Below are 20,074 nucleotides of genomic sequence, written 5' to 3' on the forward strand. Positions count from 1 at the left end.
AATTAGTTATTAATTTTTACTACTACTATAATCCTTCCATATTATAAAAGTTCCATCTTTTTTATAAATGGTTGGAAATGTCATTTATAAATTGGCATAAAAATTCTTTATATAAGAAATTTTTTTATTTTTTTGCACAAGGTCTTTATGATGCCTTCAGTATATTTTGATATATCATTAAACAGAATCTGTTGCAATAATTACAAAAGACCACTGGATGGCAATGTTTCTCCACATTTTGTATTTTTTTACGTGATTTTAATGTTGGTCACTAGAATTATTAAGGATTTTTTAATAAATAATTTTTAAATTAGTATTTATGATAACACAAAGTTTAAATATATGTAATTTATTTGTTTCATTGAGATTTTTAAAATGTTAAAAGGATGTATTTACATATTAACTAAGATGTATTTTAACTTATCTGCACTAGTTTCACTTTAAAATGGTTGAAAGAGTCATAAATTGAACCTAACTGGATTGATTGTTTCTAATTAACCAGGATATAAAAGAATCTTGTCAATTTGATGCTTTCTATCTGATGAAGTGATATGGTGAAACGAAAACGCAGTTGTGGAATAGCGTTAATACAGATTTGGCGTGCTTGCTGTTTTTACGTCCTGTTTCTTGCTTGTCTGGTGTTGGATCTATTAAAACCCAAGGAATTCAACAAGTTTTCCTGTTTGGTTCCTTTTTGTTACGCTTACAAGTTTTAAGAACGTGATTAGTTACATTGTGTTGTAACACAATGTAAGCATATGGTATGGCATAAGGTAAAACTGAAACAAATACAACCCATCTTTTATATGGAATGTGTTCAAGTCTTACTGGTAACACTAATACATTCAATAGCAATTCCCTAGATTTTCCTGATGAACAAACAATATAGCAAATATTACTGTCAATCACTTCAAAACTATTATTGATAAATGTCCCCCCACACATGAGAAAAATAATGGCACTGTTGGTAATGATCCAAGTCCAACTTCCCAGCCTTTTATAATCAGGTCAGGCACTATAACTGACAAAAAGGCTTTAGTGAAAAAAACTAAGCCACATTGATCAACTTCTGTGGATAAACATCCTCCTGCTCTCCTAAGGAAATAGATCCTCATATGACCTACCCTCTAACCATCCTTACAAGTAAAAGCCTAAAAGAAGGCCATCTTCATAGAATGACTCTAAACGTATTGGATTATGTAAAAGTGGTGAAGACAACAAGTTTGATAACTCTATATCAATTTTAATCCTTAGTCCACTTTCAGAGGTACTAGAGAGAGAGAGAGAGAGAGAGAGAGAGCGAGGTACTTTACATCTGCTGAAACACCTTACAGAGTACATATATGACAGTATGGCTTCTGTCATGAAGACAGCACTCAAACTGCACTGGTGGAATTAATCGATTGTGTTACATCAGAGTCTTAGAATGACAACATCGTGGCTGCTTTCTTCATTCACTTCTACAAGGCTTTTTTTATAATATTTTGATATAATTAATTATAGCTTATACATACAGAGGTTCCAGCTGTGGTAAACCACTTTTTCAGTTACCTGAGTGACAGAACTCGGAATGTATATAGGAACATGTCATTGACTAACACATTTGATACTTATATTGTCAGGCTCCAAGGTAGCATTTTCATCCTAATGCTATTTATCATTTTTACTAACAATATGTAACTGCATACAAATTTATTCAGATTACTACAATGTACTGAGGATACTACTATTGTCTGTAGTGGCCCTAATCTAGACAGTGATATGCCATGCATTCAAAAATCAGTTAATTCACTATGACCATGGCTTGTAGATTCAAAATGGCAATCGGTGAGAAGAAAATATAAATTATGTTTTTCAGTCCAAATAGAAAAGCAGCTATTCATCCCCATATTGATGAACAATACACCCATTGACATATCTGTTAACTATAATGGACTAGGTGTTATCATGGATGGCACACTTTTTCTGACCGTATTACCATAAACAGCATCCATAAAAATATTAAGGCCCTATAGCAAATACAACACTGCCTGTCTTCTTCTCAAAAGACCCTTGGCAACACATGACATTTGATGCTCTGTGGAATGACAGACAGAGGTAATGCTAACAGAACCACATTATGTATATTAGGATCATCTTAAGACAAGATAGGCAGATTTGCTACACAGCCTATTCTTGTCCCTCCATTTGGAACATACTCAGCAAACTTGTTTAGGTATTTTTCACTAATAAACTAAACTATGCGCACCTCACATTCACACACACAATTGTATATGACTATAAATGCCCAATTTCTGTCTGGTCTTTGAAGCAACTACAAAACTCAAGAGGAATTAAGATCTTCCAAAAAAGTCCTTGTAGTGGTTAAAAAAATCTTTAAAGAAAGTTGATCATGCTCCTAACTCTTTCTTCCCTATCTTATGCAGCTGTCTACCACAGAATCTACTTGACATCATCAACTTTTAGCCAGTGACAAACTCATGCTTAGTGCATCTGTCTTAATTATACACTACCATACCTACACCCAGTCCTTTACTACTTTCATTTCTCCTACCTGCATCTCTGTATCCTGCCATACAGCATGTCATCCTATCATCCTGTTGTTACCACCATCCATTCCTTATACATATGCAGTAAACCACTACATTTAAAGTTTAAGACACTAATAAACACAGATATGGTCTTTCTCAAGGTTCCATAATGAGATTCCGGATCCTCACCTCTGCTTCAAAAAGTATTACTTCCTGATTCCTACATTTACAGTTTGATGCCACACATATCCAAAGAGACCATATCTTCAGCCAAGTAAGAAACTACCTTCAAAATGGCACATTGTCAAAGCCTTTAAAATGCTTTAACTGGAATTGCCTTAAGGTACTAATGTTGGATGAAGCAGTCACTTGGTTTAATAACCTATTTTTCCTCTCCACATTTAACTCCTTAGCTCCCATTAGATATAAAAGAGTTAAAAGCCTACCAATACCTTGGCTAACTGGAAAAACAAAAAAAAACTTATGAGACAAAGAAACAAGGTTTAGAAACCATGGTCAACTGACAAAACTAAGGCTAGTCTACAGCAGTGTAGACATCTTTAGAAATCTAGGAGAAAACAATAATCCACCGGGCAAACGCTCCATTGCTCACAAAATAAATAAACGGTAATGAATATAAAAGTAACAAAGGAGCGACCAAATCAACAAAAGTCACAGAGTCCTGTATCATAAAAAGCGTTTTAATGAGAATAAGCAGAATCTTAAAAAACGTGGTAAGCGCTTTCGCATAGAGCTTCCTCAGACCATGAATACATCCACATACAAAGATATTTTATATATAAGAATTCAAATCCATTTAAATTCTTATATATAAGATATCTTTGTATGTGGATGTACCACTTTTTTTAAGATTCTGCTTATTCTCATTAAAACGCTTTTTATGATACAGGACTCTGTGACTTTTGTTGCTTTGGTCACTCCTTTGTTGCTTTTATACTCGTTACAGTTTATTCATCTTTAGAAATCTAACAAAACAACAAATAAGGCAGGATGAAAAACAATATTTTGCACATCCAAATAATCACCCAAATAATCCCATATCTTTCTGGACTTCAGTAAAAAAAGGTCTATGTTTATTCATCAAAAGGTATACGCATCAAACAGCATTTCTTCATAAATGCTGTTCATCAAAATATATGAACTCCGAGATCGTACTACAATGGAGAAAGGGCAAATTTTCTTAACTCAACCATAATGCGATCTTAGAATGGCTTGATGAATGGCATGTTTGATGATATATGCTGTTCAATGCTTTGTTTTTTGATGGATAGATGCAGACCCTTCTTTGCCTTTCCCAATGTATCCAACCTAATCCACTCACCACCAATCAAACCAAAGGAACAATTCAACCAACTCTTTTTTAAAATTTGTAATCTCCTTCATCAAAGACACACACAGCCTTTCTCTATAGGCCCCCCCCAAACACATGACCCCCATTAACTTTATCACCGTTAAACCTGATCACACTCATTTCATACAAATCTCTTGCAAACACTAAAACCTACCACATTGGCACTTGACAACCTCCCATCTGAAAACTTAAAAATAGCAGCTGATGCAGTGGCATGCCCTAGGTCCATTTAAGAAAATTATGTAACCTGTCTGTCATATATATTACCACTACACAAAGGAGAAAAATCTAGAGAAATCTCTAATTATAGGCCAATCACAATCTTATCACCTTTGTCCAAATTCCTCAAAAATATACTTAGTATCAACTTCTTAGCATCTCTCTGAAAATCAATTAGTTTCCACAATTACCATAACGTCACAAAAAATGATGACGCAAGATTACACCAAGGAATTCTCTCCGGTTGGTTGATAAATAACTTTATTTGTTCATTTATTTTATATATATATATATATATATATATATATATATATATATATATATATATAAATATATATATATATATAAATGTCAACTAAATGAACAAACTTTATTTGTTCATTTATTTCACATTTGTTTAAAGGTAAAGTCCAACTGGGTCAGAAAGTGCTCATTTTCAGTGGAGACCCACGGAGAAAAACTCTGCAATCACAATATTTCAAAAATCAAGTGTAGATATTTTCAATCACAAAGCATCATGTTACATTACAAAACAGCATGTACTAATATTTTAAATCACAAAGTATCATGTTACAATATAAAACATGAGAGTGAAAAAATGTTGTAATGAGAAAAAGAATTCAAGCACAGCGAAAATGTTTACTTGTTTTATCTGGGCACTCCTTTCTCTGCTTCGTTTTTTTTTCAGTGTTACCTGTCAAGTTCATGGGGGATTTGGAGGTTGACAATTGCTCTCCTTTTAAGGAAGCTGAGGGAAGTGAAGGAAATGATAGTGTAAATGTAAGGTTGCAGCGAGTGGAGGGACAGCTTTCACAATTGATTTTGTTACTTACTACACCTTCTGGAGGAACTGAATCGGTCAATTCATCTATGGGACCACAGGGTTTGATTACCCAGACTGAGTACAAACTTTCTTTACCCTGTAACCAGGAAGTCCTTTTTGGAGCACGTCCCAAAGAGGGGACAAATAGAGGTGAGACAACGTCATCACATAGCGTTTCAGTGCTGGGAGGCAAAAGGAAAGCCAACTTGATGGGTGAAGATGGCATCCTGAACAAGAACGATCTTAGAGAGCAACGAGAAAGGTTGCACACTGGGACTGTAGACTCTGGGAATGTTCCCAAACACAGAGGTGACTGTAATACAGTGGTATTTGACCGCAGAACAAATGCTGATAATGTTAATAACATTTCCACATGGTTAAATTAGTATAATTCATTCAACAACTATCAATGTTTAACGACTGAATGTGTTAACAATAGTGAACCGATGGAATGTGAACAGGATATATCTTACTCTAATAGAATTAAACAGTTAAATGATTTGAGTATGAAGTATAAAATGCTTGGAATTGAAAATAACTACTTGAAAGAATGTATTAATAGAGGTATTGTCCCAAAGGGACTTAGAATTTTTAAGTATCCCAACAACGTCATTGAAGGCTCAGTTTTTCATGAAGAGCTTCTTAGTATTTTTGACTACAGTGGGTACGAGGTCATGAAAACCATTATTAGGGAAAATGAGAGGCAAATGTCTAGGCTGGAGGTTAATATTGGAAAAATTAACCAACAGGTTACAAATGAGTTAATGTATAATATTGGGGAGGGTAAAAGGAAATATGAGGAGATTAAGAAACAAGTGGAGGAAAAATGCAACGTCATGTATAAAAGAAAATGTGGTAAGTTGGATAGAGATATAAGGGAGTATAAACGTAAGAAAGCCTATCCACCCCCTAAAAAAGATTATTTCTCATACGGACAAGGGAAAAGGTACAGAGATCAACATGGGGGAGGACGTTTAGTTGAAACATATTCCCATGCTGCATGGGGAGATGAACTTGACGAAAGACATCACCAAAGAGATGGGGATAATATGGAAAGTTTTGTTGACCCTTTAGAATTCCCAGAGTTGAGGAGGTCTGAGAGATTGAGGCAAAAATCTCCCATACATTACTATCAGAGGGGACCCCCAAACAGAAGGAGGTAAGACTGGACCTAGATGTTGGAGATCGGAGTTTACAAGAGAACAATATTTCTGAAGCAGGTGCATGTCACACCCTAGGAAATTTTAATATTTTTAATTATAGCTCTTTATAGATGCAAGTAGAACATTTTCAATTATTCTCTAAAGGGTTTAAATTTATTCCTAGTAGTAGGGGTATGATAGTGGATACCCTAATAAATCTGAAAGTGTTCCTGAGAAAGAAGAACTTGGAAATTTTATACCAAGGGCAGCAAGGACACAAGGATAAGAACTTAAGTAAGGAGGTAAGGAAAACTGGTACTTACAACCCCTCCTTGCACCTGCAATTAAGAAATTTAGAATCTCAACTGGAGAAGGATCTTAGAGTTTGAACCAAAGGCGGGGTATGAAGTTGAATCTTATGTATGAGGAAAGTACTTTGTTAAAAGAACTTAAGTACAACAAATATATAAGGGTCACACAGCCTGATAAAGGGGGTGGGGTAGTTATTATGGACAGTGTCCTATATCCCAGTGAAATGTTAGATATGTTGAATGATGCATCTAGATATGTTGGGGTAACAAAAAATGAAATAAATGTTACCTATAGTAAAATAGACTTTGTATTGAAAGAGATGGTACAAGACCAACTTATTGGTTTGGACACTTTTAATTACTTAAAGATGGAGTGCCCTTGAGTACCTTCCATCTTTGAAATACCCAAGATCCATAAAAATGTAGAAGACCCACCCCTGAGACCCATAGTGGCTGCTAGAGGGACCAAAACCTACCCTTTAGCCAAATTTTTGGATTTGAAACTAAAAAATATTTGGACTATGGCAGGGGATAGTTTGAAGGATTCTTGGGACTTCCTGAGAAGTATTAAGAAAGAAATATATAGGGATAACATCATATTCATTACTCTAGACATACAGGACTTGTTTAATGTGATTCCCCACCAGATTGGAATGGAGTGGTTTGAAGAGGCATTACATGTACATGGGAATTTTAAGCAAGATGAGTTTCTAATGTATCTGGAGTTAATGGAGTTAGTTTTAAAGTACAATTTCCTGTTTTTTTAAGGGGAGTTTTATAAACAAACACAGGGTGTGGCTATGGGTGCTTATTGTGCCCCTACATATGCTAACATAGTCCTTATGATATGGGAAGAAAAATTTGTATTTACCTCTAAATACGCCCAGTATTGGAATTTCTATAAACGTTACCTAGACAACATTTGCATTTTTTGGACAGGAACCGAGGCTTTATTGATGGAATTTATAGAGTATCTTAACCAAACTACTGAGTTTTTGAAATTTACCCACCATATCAGTTATGGGGATATGAATTTTTTGGATATTACTCTACAGAAGCTCCCTGACAAACAATACTTTATGTCTATGGTTTATAGGAAAGGGACATTCTCAAATTCATATTTACACTTTTCAAGCTCCCATCCCTATACACAAAAAAGGAGTATCTTAAAGGGCCAGTTTATACATAGTTCCAGAATGACTTGTACTGATGTAGATTTTGAAATAGAGATTAATAAACTGAGGGCCATGTTTCTGGAAAGGCAGTACCCTGTTGATCTAATTGAGCAAATAGTGGCTGAAGTAAGGTTGGGTAGAAAGGACAGGTTTGGACCAATTTTGGGTATGACCCTGGAAGTTATTGAGAATGGGAGTAATAACGCTATGGTTTTAACACAGTCAGATCACGTAGAACATCAAGTTAGAAATAACAGGAAGGAAGTAGATAACCACCCCATAGGGAATTTTGTCCTACAATATTGTATAGACACTCCAACTATAAGAGGCATAATTGCCAAACATTGGGGAAAATTTAGTGGCTATTCTGATTTGGAAGTATTATTTAAGGTCCCTTTGAAATTTAGTTATAAGAAAGGAAGAAACCTTAAGGATCTTTTGGAACATAAAAGAAGGTTACTAACCAAAGAAGGAAGGGAACTTATAAGTGTGGGTCTTGCTCACAATGTCCCTACATTATTAATCAGGACAAGGTGTATATTACAGGGAGAGGGAAGATTATCAAAGCATATACCTTTGCCAACTGCAATAGCGAGGGGGTCATTTACCTCACCTCATGTAAAATACATGGGACATTTTATGTGGGTAAGACCACACGTAAATTAAAGAGGAGAGTGTATGAACACATGAATGCTGTAAGGACACATGATAGTAACAGTGCATTGTATAAGCACAAATTGGATTGTAAAAATTCCAAGTGGATATTTTTTGTTTTGGAAAAGATAGATCCTGACCCCAAGGGTGGTACATGGGAGATGAGGAAAGATGTGAGGGAGCTTTTTTGGCAGTTGGTGTTAGAGGCTAACAAGCATCCAGGAATTAATGAACATGTATCTATAGTACCCATTTTAAAGATGAGAGCTGCTAAACTATAAAGAAAAAAGAAAAAAATACAAGTCAAAGTTTAGATTATTGGGTGGCGTAGTTGGGATGCCTATATTTTATATTTATATTTATACATATCTTTATATAAGTAGTTTATTATTAAGGACAATTTTTACATTTTGAAATATGTGTATAGTATTTATATATACATATACAGTTTCTATTTTTTCATTGGTTTTATAAACAGAGATTGAATTTAGGCATTATATGTTTTAACACATTTTATTTACTGTTAATACGAGGTTTTCAAACACACATTATTTTAAAGAATATATGACTTTAAGGAATTGATTTTAATTGGTCGATTAAATAATTGTATTTATTATGTATTGTATAAAAGGAAGTCACAGCTTGGTAAGTCTGTTTTGCATCTGAGGAAGTATAACTAAGGTGAAAACGCTATTGTGGACTAATTGTGTTAATGCAATAAAGCTGTTGGTTCCACATTTCACTGTGCTTGAATTCTTCAATCTCCCAGAGTACCAGGACAGTGTTGGTTATTGTTTACTTGTTTTATCTGGGCAATCCTTTCTCTGCTTCATTTTTTTCTCGGTGTTACCAACATAGAACATGTGTTTCATAGTAGAGTGCAATGAAGAGAATATGTGAGGAAAAAGTCAATAGTCATATTATTTGTTACATAGATTAGTATGTGGTAAATGAAGCCAGAAAAAATTCTAATAAGCTATATAAAGAGATATCAGAGATTACATGATTAGAGACAGTGAGGGGAAACTGAGTGATGTCTTAGTATGAGGTGTTCATATTATGGCTATAGAAGGAAGAAGGATGGAGAGAAGAAGACTATAAGAAGACTGCAAAGTAAGGTGTCTTCAAGTAGCTTAGGTGAGTAGGGAGGAAAAAGGTAGAGGAAAGGTCTGCAGAGATGAATTAAATAAGGTAATGGGGAAAATATAAATGAGTGGATTAGGAGGCTGGAGAGGATTGTAAACTGTGATTTAGATTGAAGGGAGAGACTGAAGTATAGTAAGTAAGTTTATCCAGGATTGGCACAGGAGAAGGTCCAAGATTTTGTTATGTATCCTTTTAGGTAACATTTAAAAGTGGGTAGGTTAAAAATAGTTCTTGTGGTTAGCGGCAATGGTTATTTATTTATTTATTTATTTATTTATTTATTTATTGCTACTGAGTACAAGTAAAGGCTTTGTCCAGTGGACTTATTCAGTTTATTTGTGGTGAGAAGTTGTTTGTCTTCCAATCTAAGAGTTCTTTTTGGAAAATACATGTTGATTAAAGGTATAAGAGCTGGGCGGGCTAATGGTTTGTGTTTGATTTTATACACTGTTATAAGTTGAATGTAGGAGAGGTGGAGGGGAAGATCCAGCTAACTAACTGTACACAGAGCTTTAAATTGATGGGAAAAGGAGGATGATTTAGTAGCAAAATTGGAAATTTTGTTGGAGCAGCTTTCAAGTTTGTTTTTTATGGAGGACTGCAAATTAGATAGAATTGGTGCTCTATCGAGTAATGAGGGCAGAAGGTAGGTTTTACCTAGAGTAATTTTTGTGGGTACACTCAGAAAATGATTGTTTCTGTACAGCATGCCTAGTTTTTGATGGGTTTTCTTGATATTGCTTTGGATGTAGAGGTCAAATTTCGGGTTATCATCTATCAGGACTCCTAACAGTTTGGTATGGTAGACTAACTTGATTTCAGTGCTATTTGTTGAAAAGATTTTGAAAGATGCCTTGTTAGGGTTGTGAGTCTTTGGGGGTAAAGAGGATAAGTTTGTTTTTTTGGGGGGTTGAGTATGAGTTGTGCCATTGTAAGAGAGGTTTCAATGGAGATGACAGCTTGTTGAGTGATTTCTTGGAGGTGAGTTAAGGTGCTTCAAGAGCAAATGATGGTAGAGTTGTCTACATATTGAATCAAGGTGCCTTCACAAGAAAAAGAATGTAGCTTATTGATAAAAATATTGAACAGTAGGGGGCCAAGGATGGATTCTTGTTGGACTCCTGTGGAAGTGGGTAGATATGTGCAGATAGATCCTTGCCATTTTACAGCTTGTTACCTGTTGGCAAGGTAGCTAGAGAACCATTGAAAAGATGGAGATACTAGACCAAGAGTGGAAAGTTGACTGAGGAGTTTACTGTGAGAGAACATGTCATAGGCTTTTGATAGATCTAGAAATACTGCAGATACAAGTTTACTAAAGTTGTGAGCTTTATTGACAGTGTCTGTAAATGACAGGAATGCAGTAGATGTGCTGTGGTCTGGTCAAAAACCATGTTGCTTATTGTTGAATACTTATTTTGTAAGAGATAGTGGAGAAATTGTTGATGAATACATATTTCAAGGATTTTAGCGAGGGGAGACAGGATGCCTATGGGACAGAATTTTGTAATATCAGTGGAATTATCTCTTTTACGTCATGAGGTAATACAATATGTGCCATTTTCCAAAGGTTAGTGACACAGGATTCTGGTATTGATCTATTAATAAGAATGCTGATTGGGTATACTACTGCATATACAGCTAGATTTAGGCATTCCAGGGGGAGGTTGTCAGATGAGGACAAACAAGAATTTAGTCTATGTAAAAGCTGTTTTATGAAAGTTATAGAAACTGGTTGAAAGGTAAAGTGGGTGATGTAGTCTGCATGTGTATTGGAGAGGTAACAGATAGGTGAGTTTTGTGAAGGAAATGTGGTAGAGTCTAAGGTAGGTAAAGTTGGCTGTGTGGAAGGGTGTTTGAGGTAAAGTTGGCTATGCATTCTATAACATATGTATTGAAATAGGCAGCTGTTTGAAGAGGGAGAATGTCTGGGTATGGGCTGGGATTCTATTTTGTACCTGGTGTATTAAGAAGGGAGGTGATGATTAGTGAGCAGCAGTATAGTTTCATGCTGAGAAAGAGCACTGGAGATGTGATGTTTGGTCTGGGGCTTTTGATGGAGAAGTATACAGAAGGTCAGAAGGAGTTACACTGTTTTTTTGTGAACTTAGAGAAAGCATATGACAGGGTGCCTATAGAGGAGTCCTGGTACTGTTTGAGTAGTGGAGCAGTGGCAGAGAAGTATGTAAGAGTGATACAGGATATGTACAAGGACTTTGTGATAGTGGTGAGGTCTGCAGTGGGAGAGATGGATGCATTCAAGCTGGAGGTGGAATTACATCAAGGATCAACTCTGAGCCCTTTCTTATTTGCAAAGGTGATGGACAGGTTCAAAGACAAGATCAGACAGGAGTCCCTGTGGACAATGATGTTTGCAGATGATATTGTGATCTGTAGTGTGAGTAGGGAACAGGTTGAAAAGACCCTGGAGAGGTGGAGATATGCTTTAGTGAGGAGAGGAATGAAGGTCAGCAGGACTAAGACAGAATATATGTGTGTGAATGAGAGGGAGGATAGAGGAATGGTTAGGATGCAGGGAGTAGAGTTGGCAAAGGTGGATGAGTTTAAGTATGTGGGATCAACAGTTCAGAGTAATAGTGAGTGTGGAAGAGTGGTGAAGAGGGGAGTACAGGTAGGGTGGAATGGGTGGAGAAGAGTTTCAGAAGTGATTTGTGACAGATAGATACCAGTAAGAGTGAAAGGCAAGGTCTACAAGATGGTAGTGAGTCCAGCTATGTTATATGGGTTGGACATGGTGGCACTGATGAAAAGACAGGTATTAGAGTTGGAGGTGGCAGAGTTAAAGATGTTAAGATTTGTGTTGGGCGTGAAGAGAATGGACAGGATTAGGAATAAGTATATTAAAGGGTCAGTTCATATTGGCTGGTTTGGAGACAAAGCCAAAGTAGTGAGATTGCATTGGTTTGGACACTTACTGAAGAGTGGGTATATTGGGAGAAGGATGCTAAGGATAGAGCTGCCAGGTAAGTGGAAAAGAAGAAGGCCTAAGATAAGGTTTATGGATGTGGTGAGAGAGTACATGGAGTCAGTTAGTGTGACAGAGCAAGATGCAGAGGACAGGAAAAATGGAAAGAGATGATCCACTGTGGTGATCCCAAATGTGAATAGCCGAAAGAAGAAGAAGACCTGGGATGATGAGAGAAGATATGAAGAAACAGAAGTTTTTAGGGCTGTTTTTATGGCTATCTTGTAGCTGAGTTTAATAAGACTTTTTATCTCTATTATCTTGTTTCTTGACTTGGTTTCATAGCTGTCTGAATAGTTGCCAATTTTGTCATTTTTATTATTTTGCCAGTTAATTCATAGATTCATAGATTCATAGATTATTACTAGGCTAACTGCTTTCATGGATCATTTTTAAGCCTAGCCAATTACCCCCTGTGAGAATCAAACCCTGCACCTTGTGCTTCTAAGGTAAACACCTTAACCATTATGCCACCCTCCCACTCCATGCTTTGTTTCTGACTTTCATATGGAGTTTGCATTGGTTGGTGAGTCATGGGGTATAACTGTTTTTAATTATTTTCATATGCAATGGGCTAAGGTATTAAGAATATTTAGAAATGCTGCATTAAAGTATTCAGCTGCATCATTTAAGGACATTCCTTTTAAGATGTATCATTTAACTACCTTACCTTACATACCTAATATGGAGAGATTACAGATAGTTTTGACCATATGTTTCTTTGTTACTTGTGTAATATTTCTGTGGGTATAAGCTGGCAGGTGATCATTTATTGCATCAGGAAGGGCACCTGATGAGGTAAAATTATGTGGGTTGGTAACTACCATCCAATCCAGGATAACTTGTTTGGAGTTATTTTTGCAATATCTTGTTGGTGTATTAATAAGTTGAGTTTTCTCTTTTTCATACTTTCATGATGGCATTTCACTTTCATTCCTTTCTCTTATTGCCCTGTATTTTTGGTAAGATTTTATCTGTTCTTAATTTAGTTGCATTGTGATATATCCTCTTTATTTCTGACATGCCACATAAATTTCTGTTACTACTCTTGATTACTGTATTCATTTGTTTTATTAGACTTCTAACATTTTGTGTCTTATTGCCTTTCTGTAATCTTTTTTTTCATCAGTCTTAATTCTATCTGTCTCTATTAAATCAAGCAACTTTTCCGTTAGATCATGTTCTTCTAAACTGAACACAAAATAGTTGTTCTCTGTTTCCTGTGGGCATTCTACAGAAAGTTCCAGAACATCTTCCTGTGGCATATTCTCTTCACCTGCATCCTGTGTCTTCCATTGCTCTATCATATAGAAACTTACTGGCCTACATTCCATAACATTGACTATGTTTCCTGTTCCTTTCATTACTGTGCAACTCCAACTGAACTTTTGTAATGGTCTTCTACTGAAGGCTCTAGAATATCTTTATATGGTAATTGTTCAGTTGCTTCCTATTCCACCCGCTTTTCCTTAATTTGTGGACTCACTGTTCTATCATGCTGTTACATTACCAAAGTTGGATTTTCTTCGCCAACTCCTTCACTTCACAAGTAATCCATAACTTTAGTTTATATTTCTTTAATTCTCTATTACTAACCTTCTTTTTTGTTTTCCCCCTTTCTTTTCTTTTTCTTTTTTTTTTGTATTGTAAAATGTTTCATGGTTGGATATCTTGGCCTATATTTCTGTTCAGATATCTTTGGTGCTGCTTTTTATACTGATTATTAGTTTTGCTTTCTCATTTGCATAAGTATTGAACAATATTATATCTCTTTTTCTTTCCCATGTCCATATTTCTTCTTCAGATGTCTACCTGTTTCTCCTTACTTTGGAAACTTATTGTTCCATCATGCTATCCCATAACTAGTACTAGACTTTCTACACTAAACCCTTCACTTTGCAGGTATTCCATAACTTCAGCTTATATTTGTTTAACTTCTACTTTACTAAACTTTTGCTCTGTGTTCCACATTTGTGATCTTATTTTGGTACTGGGAAGTTTTCCATAACTGGGAGCAATTGCCTCTATTTCTCTTCAAATATCTCTGGAGTTGCTTTTTGAGTATTAATTAGTTTGGCTTCCTCCTTTGCACATACATTACACCATATCAAATCTCTTTCTTTCCCATGTCCATGTTTCTATTTTCTACCTTTCAAATATCTTTTATTTTCACACTTCATGAGTTGCTTCTTTTTCCAAATGGCACAAGGTGGTGGCCATGGTCTATATAATGTTTTTCAAGAATCTGTTATATTCATGAACATAAATTTGCATTTGAAGCTTTTGACAGTTTTTCTTGTACAAATATTTTTCTTTCCTCTAATTTCTGTCTCTATCTTAATATCTTCTATCCAACACGATTACCCCTGTAATGCAGCTAGGAGGAGTCCTCCCTGAAGGAAGCCTTGAAAAAGGCCCTACAGAGTGGGAACCACAGTACAGACTTGAAAAAGGCTCCTAAGGGATGCCCCCTGTAGTGGTCTTGGGGAGGGCTGCAGATAATCAAACCATAGAGGCCTTGAGAAAGGCTGTGGATAATCCAGTCATAGTAACCTTGAGAAAGGCTGTGCAACCTTTTGTGTAGCCTTCACTAAGGCTCTCAGGTGTGCTTTCTGCTGGGGAGTCCAGTAGCCTTCAAAAAGGCTGTGGTGAGCCTTAACAATGGCCTAGTAGAGCCTTTAAAAAGGCTGTGGTGATGGGTCCTGTATGCCTGACTCAACATATAAAGCCTTGAAAAAGGCTCCAGACTGTGGTGTGCCTCTGAGTGTGGTCAGGCCTAGGCTTCCCTAGGAGGTCTGCCTTCCCGGTAGCTCAGTCCATTGTCTGGGGGTGGTAGTAAGTAGTAGCCAGCGGTCATGGCAAAATCGCAGTGAGGGTACTCGTGACAAATGTGTGCCCAGGCTCCTGTCGGTGGTAGGCTTGTCCATAGAGAACAAAGTAGTGAGAAGCTAAAAGCAGCAAAAGGCAAACAAGTACAATAGGAACATGTAAAACAAAAGAAAGACGTGATCCTCAGAAAAACAGGGCATTTATTGCCATAAAAGCGTAGTTCCAGAGTGAGAGAGTACAGTTGAGTGCTTCCACTTTTATACAGTTAGTAGGAGGTGTGGCTTGAGGAACCCACCTCTGGTAGACGTGGCCTTTACTGTAATAGGTGGTCCCTCAAGGACTCCTCCTATCTGCATTACAGTGGTAATTGTGTTGGCATTTTTCCTGCTCTCACCAGGAGCTCTTTACCTCACTCCCCACAGTATACCTTACTTGGCTTTGCAAATATCTTCTATCCAGAAATTCTGGGCTTCTTGCATAATAGTAAAAATGCATAAATAATTTCTTACTTATCCACATTAGTTCAGTCTATCATCTTTATGACTCTTTTTTGGCCTATCATTTTTTTTGGTTTTTGTGAACTACTACTTCCTTGTACAACAGAGAGAGCATTAACGATCATAAGAGAGGTGGTAACTATTTGTTCTCTTCTGTATTGCTGTACTTATGTTGGAGCTTTTCTCTCTAGGATGCCACTGAAAAGGGGCACACTTGCTGCCCAGTTGAACCTTCCCTGTAAACAAATGAAAAATAAATAAATAAAATTATGAATCAAGATAGATTAGATATTTATACATGCTGATATAAAAATAAGAGCTTTAGTTGTAGCTCAAGCAGGTGTCAATAAATTCCATTTTTAAGTAATTTGACATTGATTTATTTCCTTTAATACAGGCATATTATCTTCAGTGGACCTTCAAACATTACTAGACTTGGATTCATGTTTGAATTCAAGCTTGAGCTTTACAAAACACATATCGAGGATATTGAACTTTGCCAACAGGTACCTTCTATGTATTTTCAAAACAAGGCATCCACTTGTAATGCTAAAAGTACTTAATCTTATCATAATAGCAACTGTAAATTATCGTGTATAATTCTTTTTCTAAACATCTTATCATGAAAATTGAAACTAAAAAGGACACAAAGACAGTTTCTGGGTTTAAGGATTATTCCTGACTACATCATCATTAACCCTCTTTTTCCCATTGCAAAATGAGTCAGGTTGTGAGCCATTTGCCACTACTTCTCTTGATATATTTAATTTTTCACATGGTTCAATCAATACTTTTGTAAATCATAATAATTAAAGGCTGCATATTTTATGTAATGTTGTAAATTTTAAACATAGTGATTTCAAGTGTTTTAAATGATGTGTAGGGTAGTGTTTCACATTATAACTCTGAGATATTTTTTATTGATTGCTCTAAATTTATTTGTGTAATTGGGATTACATTGTTGTTAATGGAGCATTAATTGCGGGCGATACTGTGAATTATTGGGAGTATAAAAGTGGAATTGTGGATTCTATTGCTCATTCTGATGAAGTCCTTGTAATTTGTAGACAAAGTGCTAAATAAACATTGTGTGGGGCCTGACTGCCTTCTTCATTTTTTATTTTATTTTGATATATAATGGCTTTAGTGGTTTATTTATTTAAATGTGTTCGATTCATAACACAGCAAAGTAGTAAATCTATGCAACAGTGACATGAAATGAATGACTCCCATGAGACCATCAGAAAGGATGAAGTGATTTGCTAAAAAAAAAAAAAAAAAAAAATCTATTTTGAATATCTTACTTTCTGATATGAAGGATTCAGCTGTAGGTATATTTAAAACAGATTGGATGTGTAAATTGTAGAATGGGGTACTGACATTTGTTCAGATTATACATTTGGAGAGTATGCTTGCATTCACATAAGTTCACTGTCACAGTAGCAAACTAAAAAATAACATTTCAGAATGTTCTGTTGTCCTTGTATATTGTTTATTGTAAGTAAAGGTTGTCACTAGTGAACCTAAATTACCTTCAGACGACTCTTTTTAAATGCTACAAACATCATTCAAAGCCTCAAGTTTGCATGCCATTACCCTTCGATATGTGAGCTGATACCACATGGGGATGTGCAACCATTTTTTACTGCCAGATGGTGTTGAAGTAAAAGCACAAAAGCACAACAACCACAGCAGGGTGTATGGGCATGCAATATCTTCATTCTGACTGTTTCCTTGTCTGCGGACACTGAAACTTCCTTGGATATATTAATTTGGATATAGCTTGTCAATGTACAGTAAAGTAATAAACACAAATTGAAAGGCAGTGCTTGGCATTATACTTAAGCAAGAAACTCGGTTACTCTGAGAGACTTCATAAGGAAAGATTGACACATACATTAGAAACTAGACTTTCTAAATTTCAGCTAATATATTATGTAAGTCTGGCAATTAACTTAAACAAAATGGATTGTCTTGATAAGTTCCAGGCACTGGTTGATGTACTCATATAATTGCAATGATATTTTCAAGGCAATAGCTACAGTATCTAGTTTACACTTTAAATGAATGATTCATTGGGAGCAGTACATCCAATGACATTAGCTTCTGTTCATTTTCAGACTCAAGTAGTCGATACCCAAAATGTTCCATGGATTCTTTGCAAATGTTTTGCACCTCTTCAATCTTTTCAAAAGACAAAGTATTCCTCCATGCCTGAGAGACATTTACTGCATTCCGTGGACCAGTTCTGAAAACAGCATTATATTTTATTGCATTATTCTCTTTTGTTGTTTCATTGATCCAAGCTTCAATCACTGGTGTCAGGCCTAGGCCGGCAAAATTATACATCTCCTTTACTTTTGTGATGGGGTCTTTGACCAAGTCTTCATAACGAAGCAACATATATCGATCCTTTAAAAAGCTAATGGTACCTTCAGTGGCTGTTTCATAAATCTTCTTGTGGCTTCTACAGACCTCTTTTATCACAGTATATTCTGTGTTATTATTGAAAGAATTTGCAATAAGCCAACTATCTGCACTTAGTAGACGTGTTGTTCTTGCACGAGAGCTGAAGACTGCCCTAGGGTCACGGACAAGATGGATAATTTTTAGGTTTAATGATGGATCTGATAAAAGAGGATATAATGCATTTAAGTGGAATATCCTCACCTCTTTCAAGACAACATGACTGTATGACTTGCAGGCTTCTCTAACTTTATGAAATGGTTGATTTTTGCAGACAAGTTTGCATCCTACTTCCTTAATAATGTCTGTATGTTGGAATAAATTGCAGACAGGAGGGGAACAGAGTGCTCTGCTAACTTCCCACATGAATAAATTAGAGTTGCTTTTGTTTGTATGTAGGTAAGCATCATAAACAGACATGTCACACAGAAAAACTGATCGTAACAAGTCTCGAACTGCCATTTGTAAAACCTTAGCATTACTTCTTCGCAATGACATCCATACATGCCAAGCTGGCTCCATTAGGTAAAACACTTGAGGGTGCTGATTGAATATCTGCCCAACAAATGAGGATCCTGACCTCCAAGATGAGATAATAAGGATGTGAATTTGTTCTGGCTTTTCCTTGGAACACTTGCTGTCATCTCTTAACTGCAGCAGAAAAATTAAAATCAGAGTCTGGATAAGAATGATTGCAGTGGTTCCTTTCCAAAATGAAGACCTTCTCATTGTAAAGATGAGGGACTGAAACTCATTCCAAGTAATCAGCCTGGGAATAAAGAAAGAAAGTAATTGATATGCATAAGTAAATTAACATTTTCACTAATTCATAAAGCAAAGAAACATTTTCCATAGGAAGTTTTAAATGTTATCAGTTGCATTTTTAGTATAAATCATTCCAGGATATTATAATTGTACAGCATAAAAATACAGTTTATGCAAATTCCTTTAGTCCTAACAAGAGGCTTTGCCCTGTTATTAGTCTGCCTGCTGAACTCATTTTCATTATCTTTATGACTGGTGTTTTGAGTGTATCAAAGCACATAACGCATGTGAGTTGGAACAGATCTGCCCAGGTTTAATGGATATGGCTATTACATCCATCGACTCCATCATAAGCCACTTTGTTCTTCAGTTACTGTGATTCTACATGCTTATTTTTAGTAAGTAAATTTGGTCACGTTCTTGTATTTTAATTGATTATGGACAATATGAAGGGGTTGGGGTTTGGTATAATGGTTAAGGTGTTTGCCTAACATACACAAGCTACAGACTTTGATTTTCACCTTTGGGGAAATTGGCTAGGCTTAAAATGGCCCAAACAAGTAGCTAACCTAGTACTTACCTGTGAACCTATGAATTATTTTTGTGCAAAAATGTGTTATTTATGTTTAGTTTCTGCTGCTTTCCTTACTTTTTGAAGTATCTGACCAAATTGTCCCCAAATTCTGGTGTGCCCTGCATTAATCCTCCATCATGTTTGTACTTAGAGAGTTACAGACTCACATAGCCACATACAGAAACTGGGACATTTTCACTTAATAGCAGCTTATGACTGAACAATATACATATTTGCTTAAAGTCCTTCAGTGATCTATCATAACTTAAGTATTTGGTGCTTGTCTGAAAATACACGTAAGGCTCTGGCCAGTTCCTCCAACATATTTGATTTCTTTTATCCAAATATTGCGGAGTGGAAGTAGGGCTAGATCACTTAATGTTACTGACCCACAAAGTACTTCACTACGATTCAAAAAAAGATTCTATTGTCACAGTGGCTGGTAAGAAGCAGTTACAGTCTCAAAAAACAGGTAAAGGGAAACGGAGCTTTCTAAAGAGGTGTGATTCTTAGTACTGGATGTGCTACTTCTTCCTGTGGTTAAGGCTGGAGCTGCAGACTTAAAACAGAGCAACATTAACTTC

The 20,074-nt window shown here is 36.0% G+C and overlaps 1 protein-coding gene across 1 annotated transcript; it reads right to left on the reverse strand.

Moving 5' to 3' along the window:
* Nucleotides 1-17,181: 17,181 nt before the first annotated feature.
* Nucleotides 17,182-18,906, reverse strand: LOC122808114 (carbohydrate sulfotransferase 5-like). Its single transcript, XM_044079082.1, has one exon. It carries the CDS (start codon nucleotides 18,878-18,880, stop codon nucleotides 17,738-17,740), a length of 1,143 nt encoding a protein of 380 aa, XP_043935017.1. The 5' UTR covers nucleotides 18,881-18,906; the 3' UTR covers nucleotides 17,182-17,737.
* Between the last annotated feature and the right edge of the window lie 1,168 nt (nucleotides 18,907-20,074).

This window comes from Protopterus annectens, chromosome 8.part0, assembly GCF_019279795.1.
Source record: "Protopterus annectens isolate FY-2018-M chromosome 8.part0, PAN1.0, whole genome shotgun sequence".
Lineage (NCBI taxonomy): Eukaryota > Metazoa > Chordata > Ceratodontiformes > Protopteridae > Protopterus > Protopterus annectens.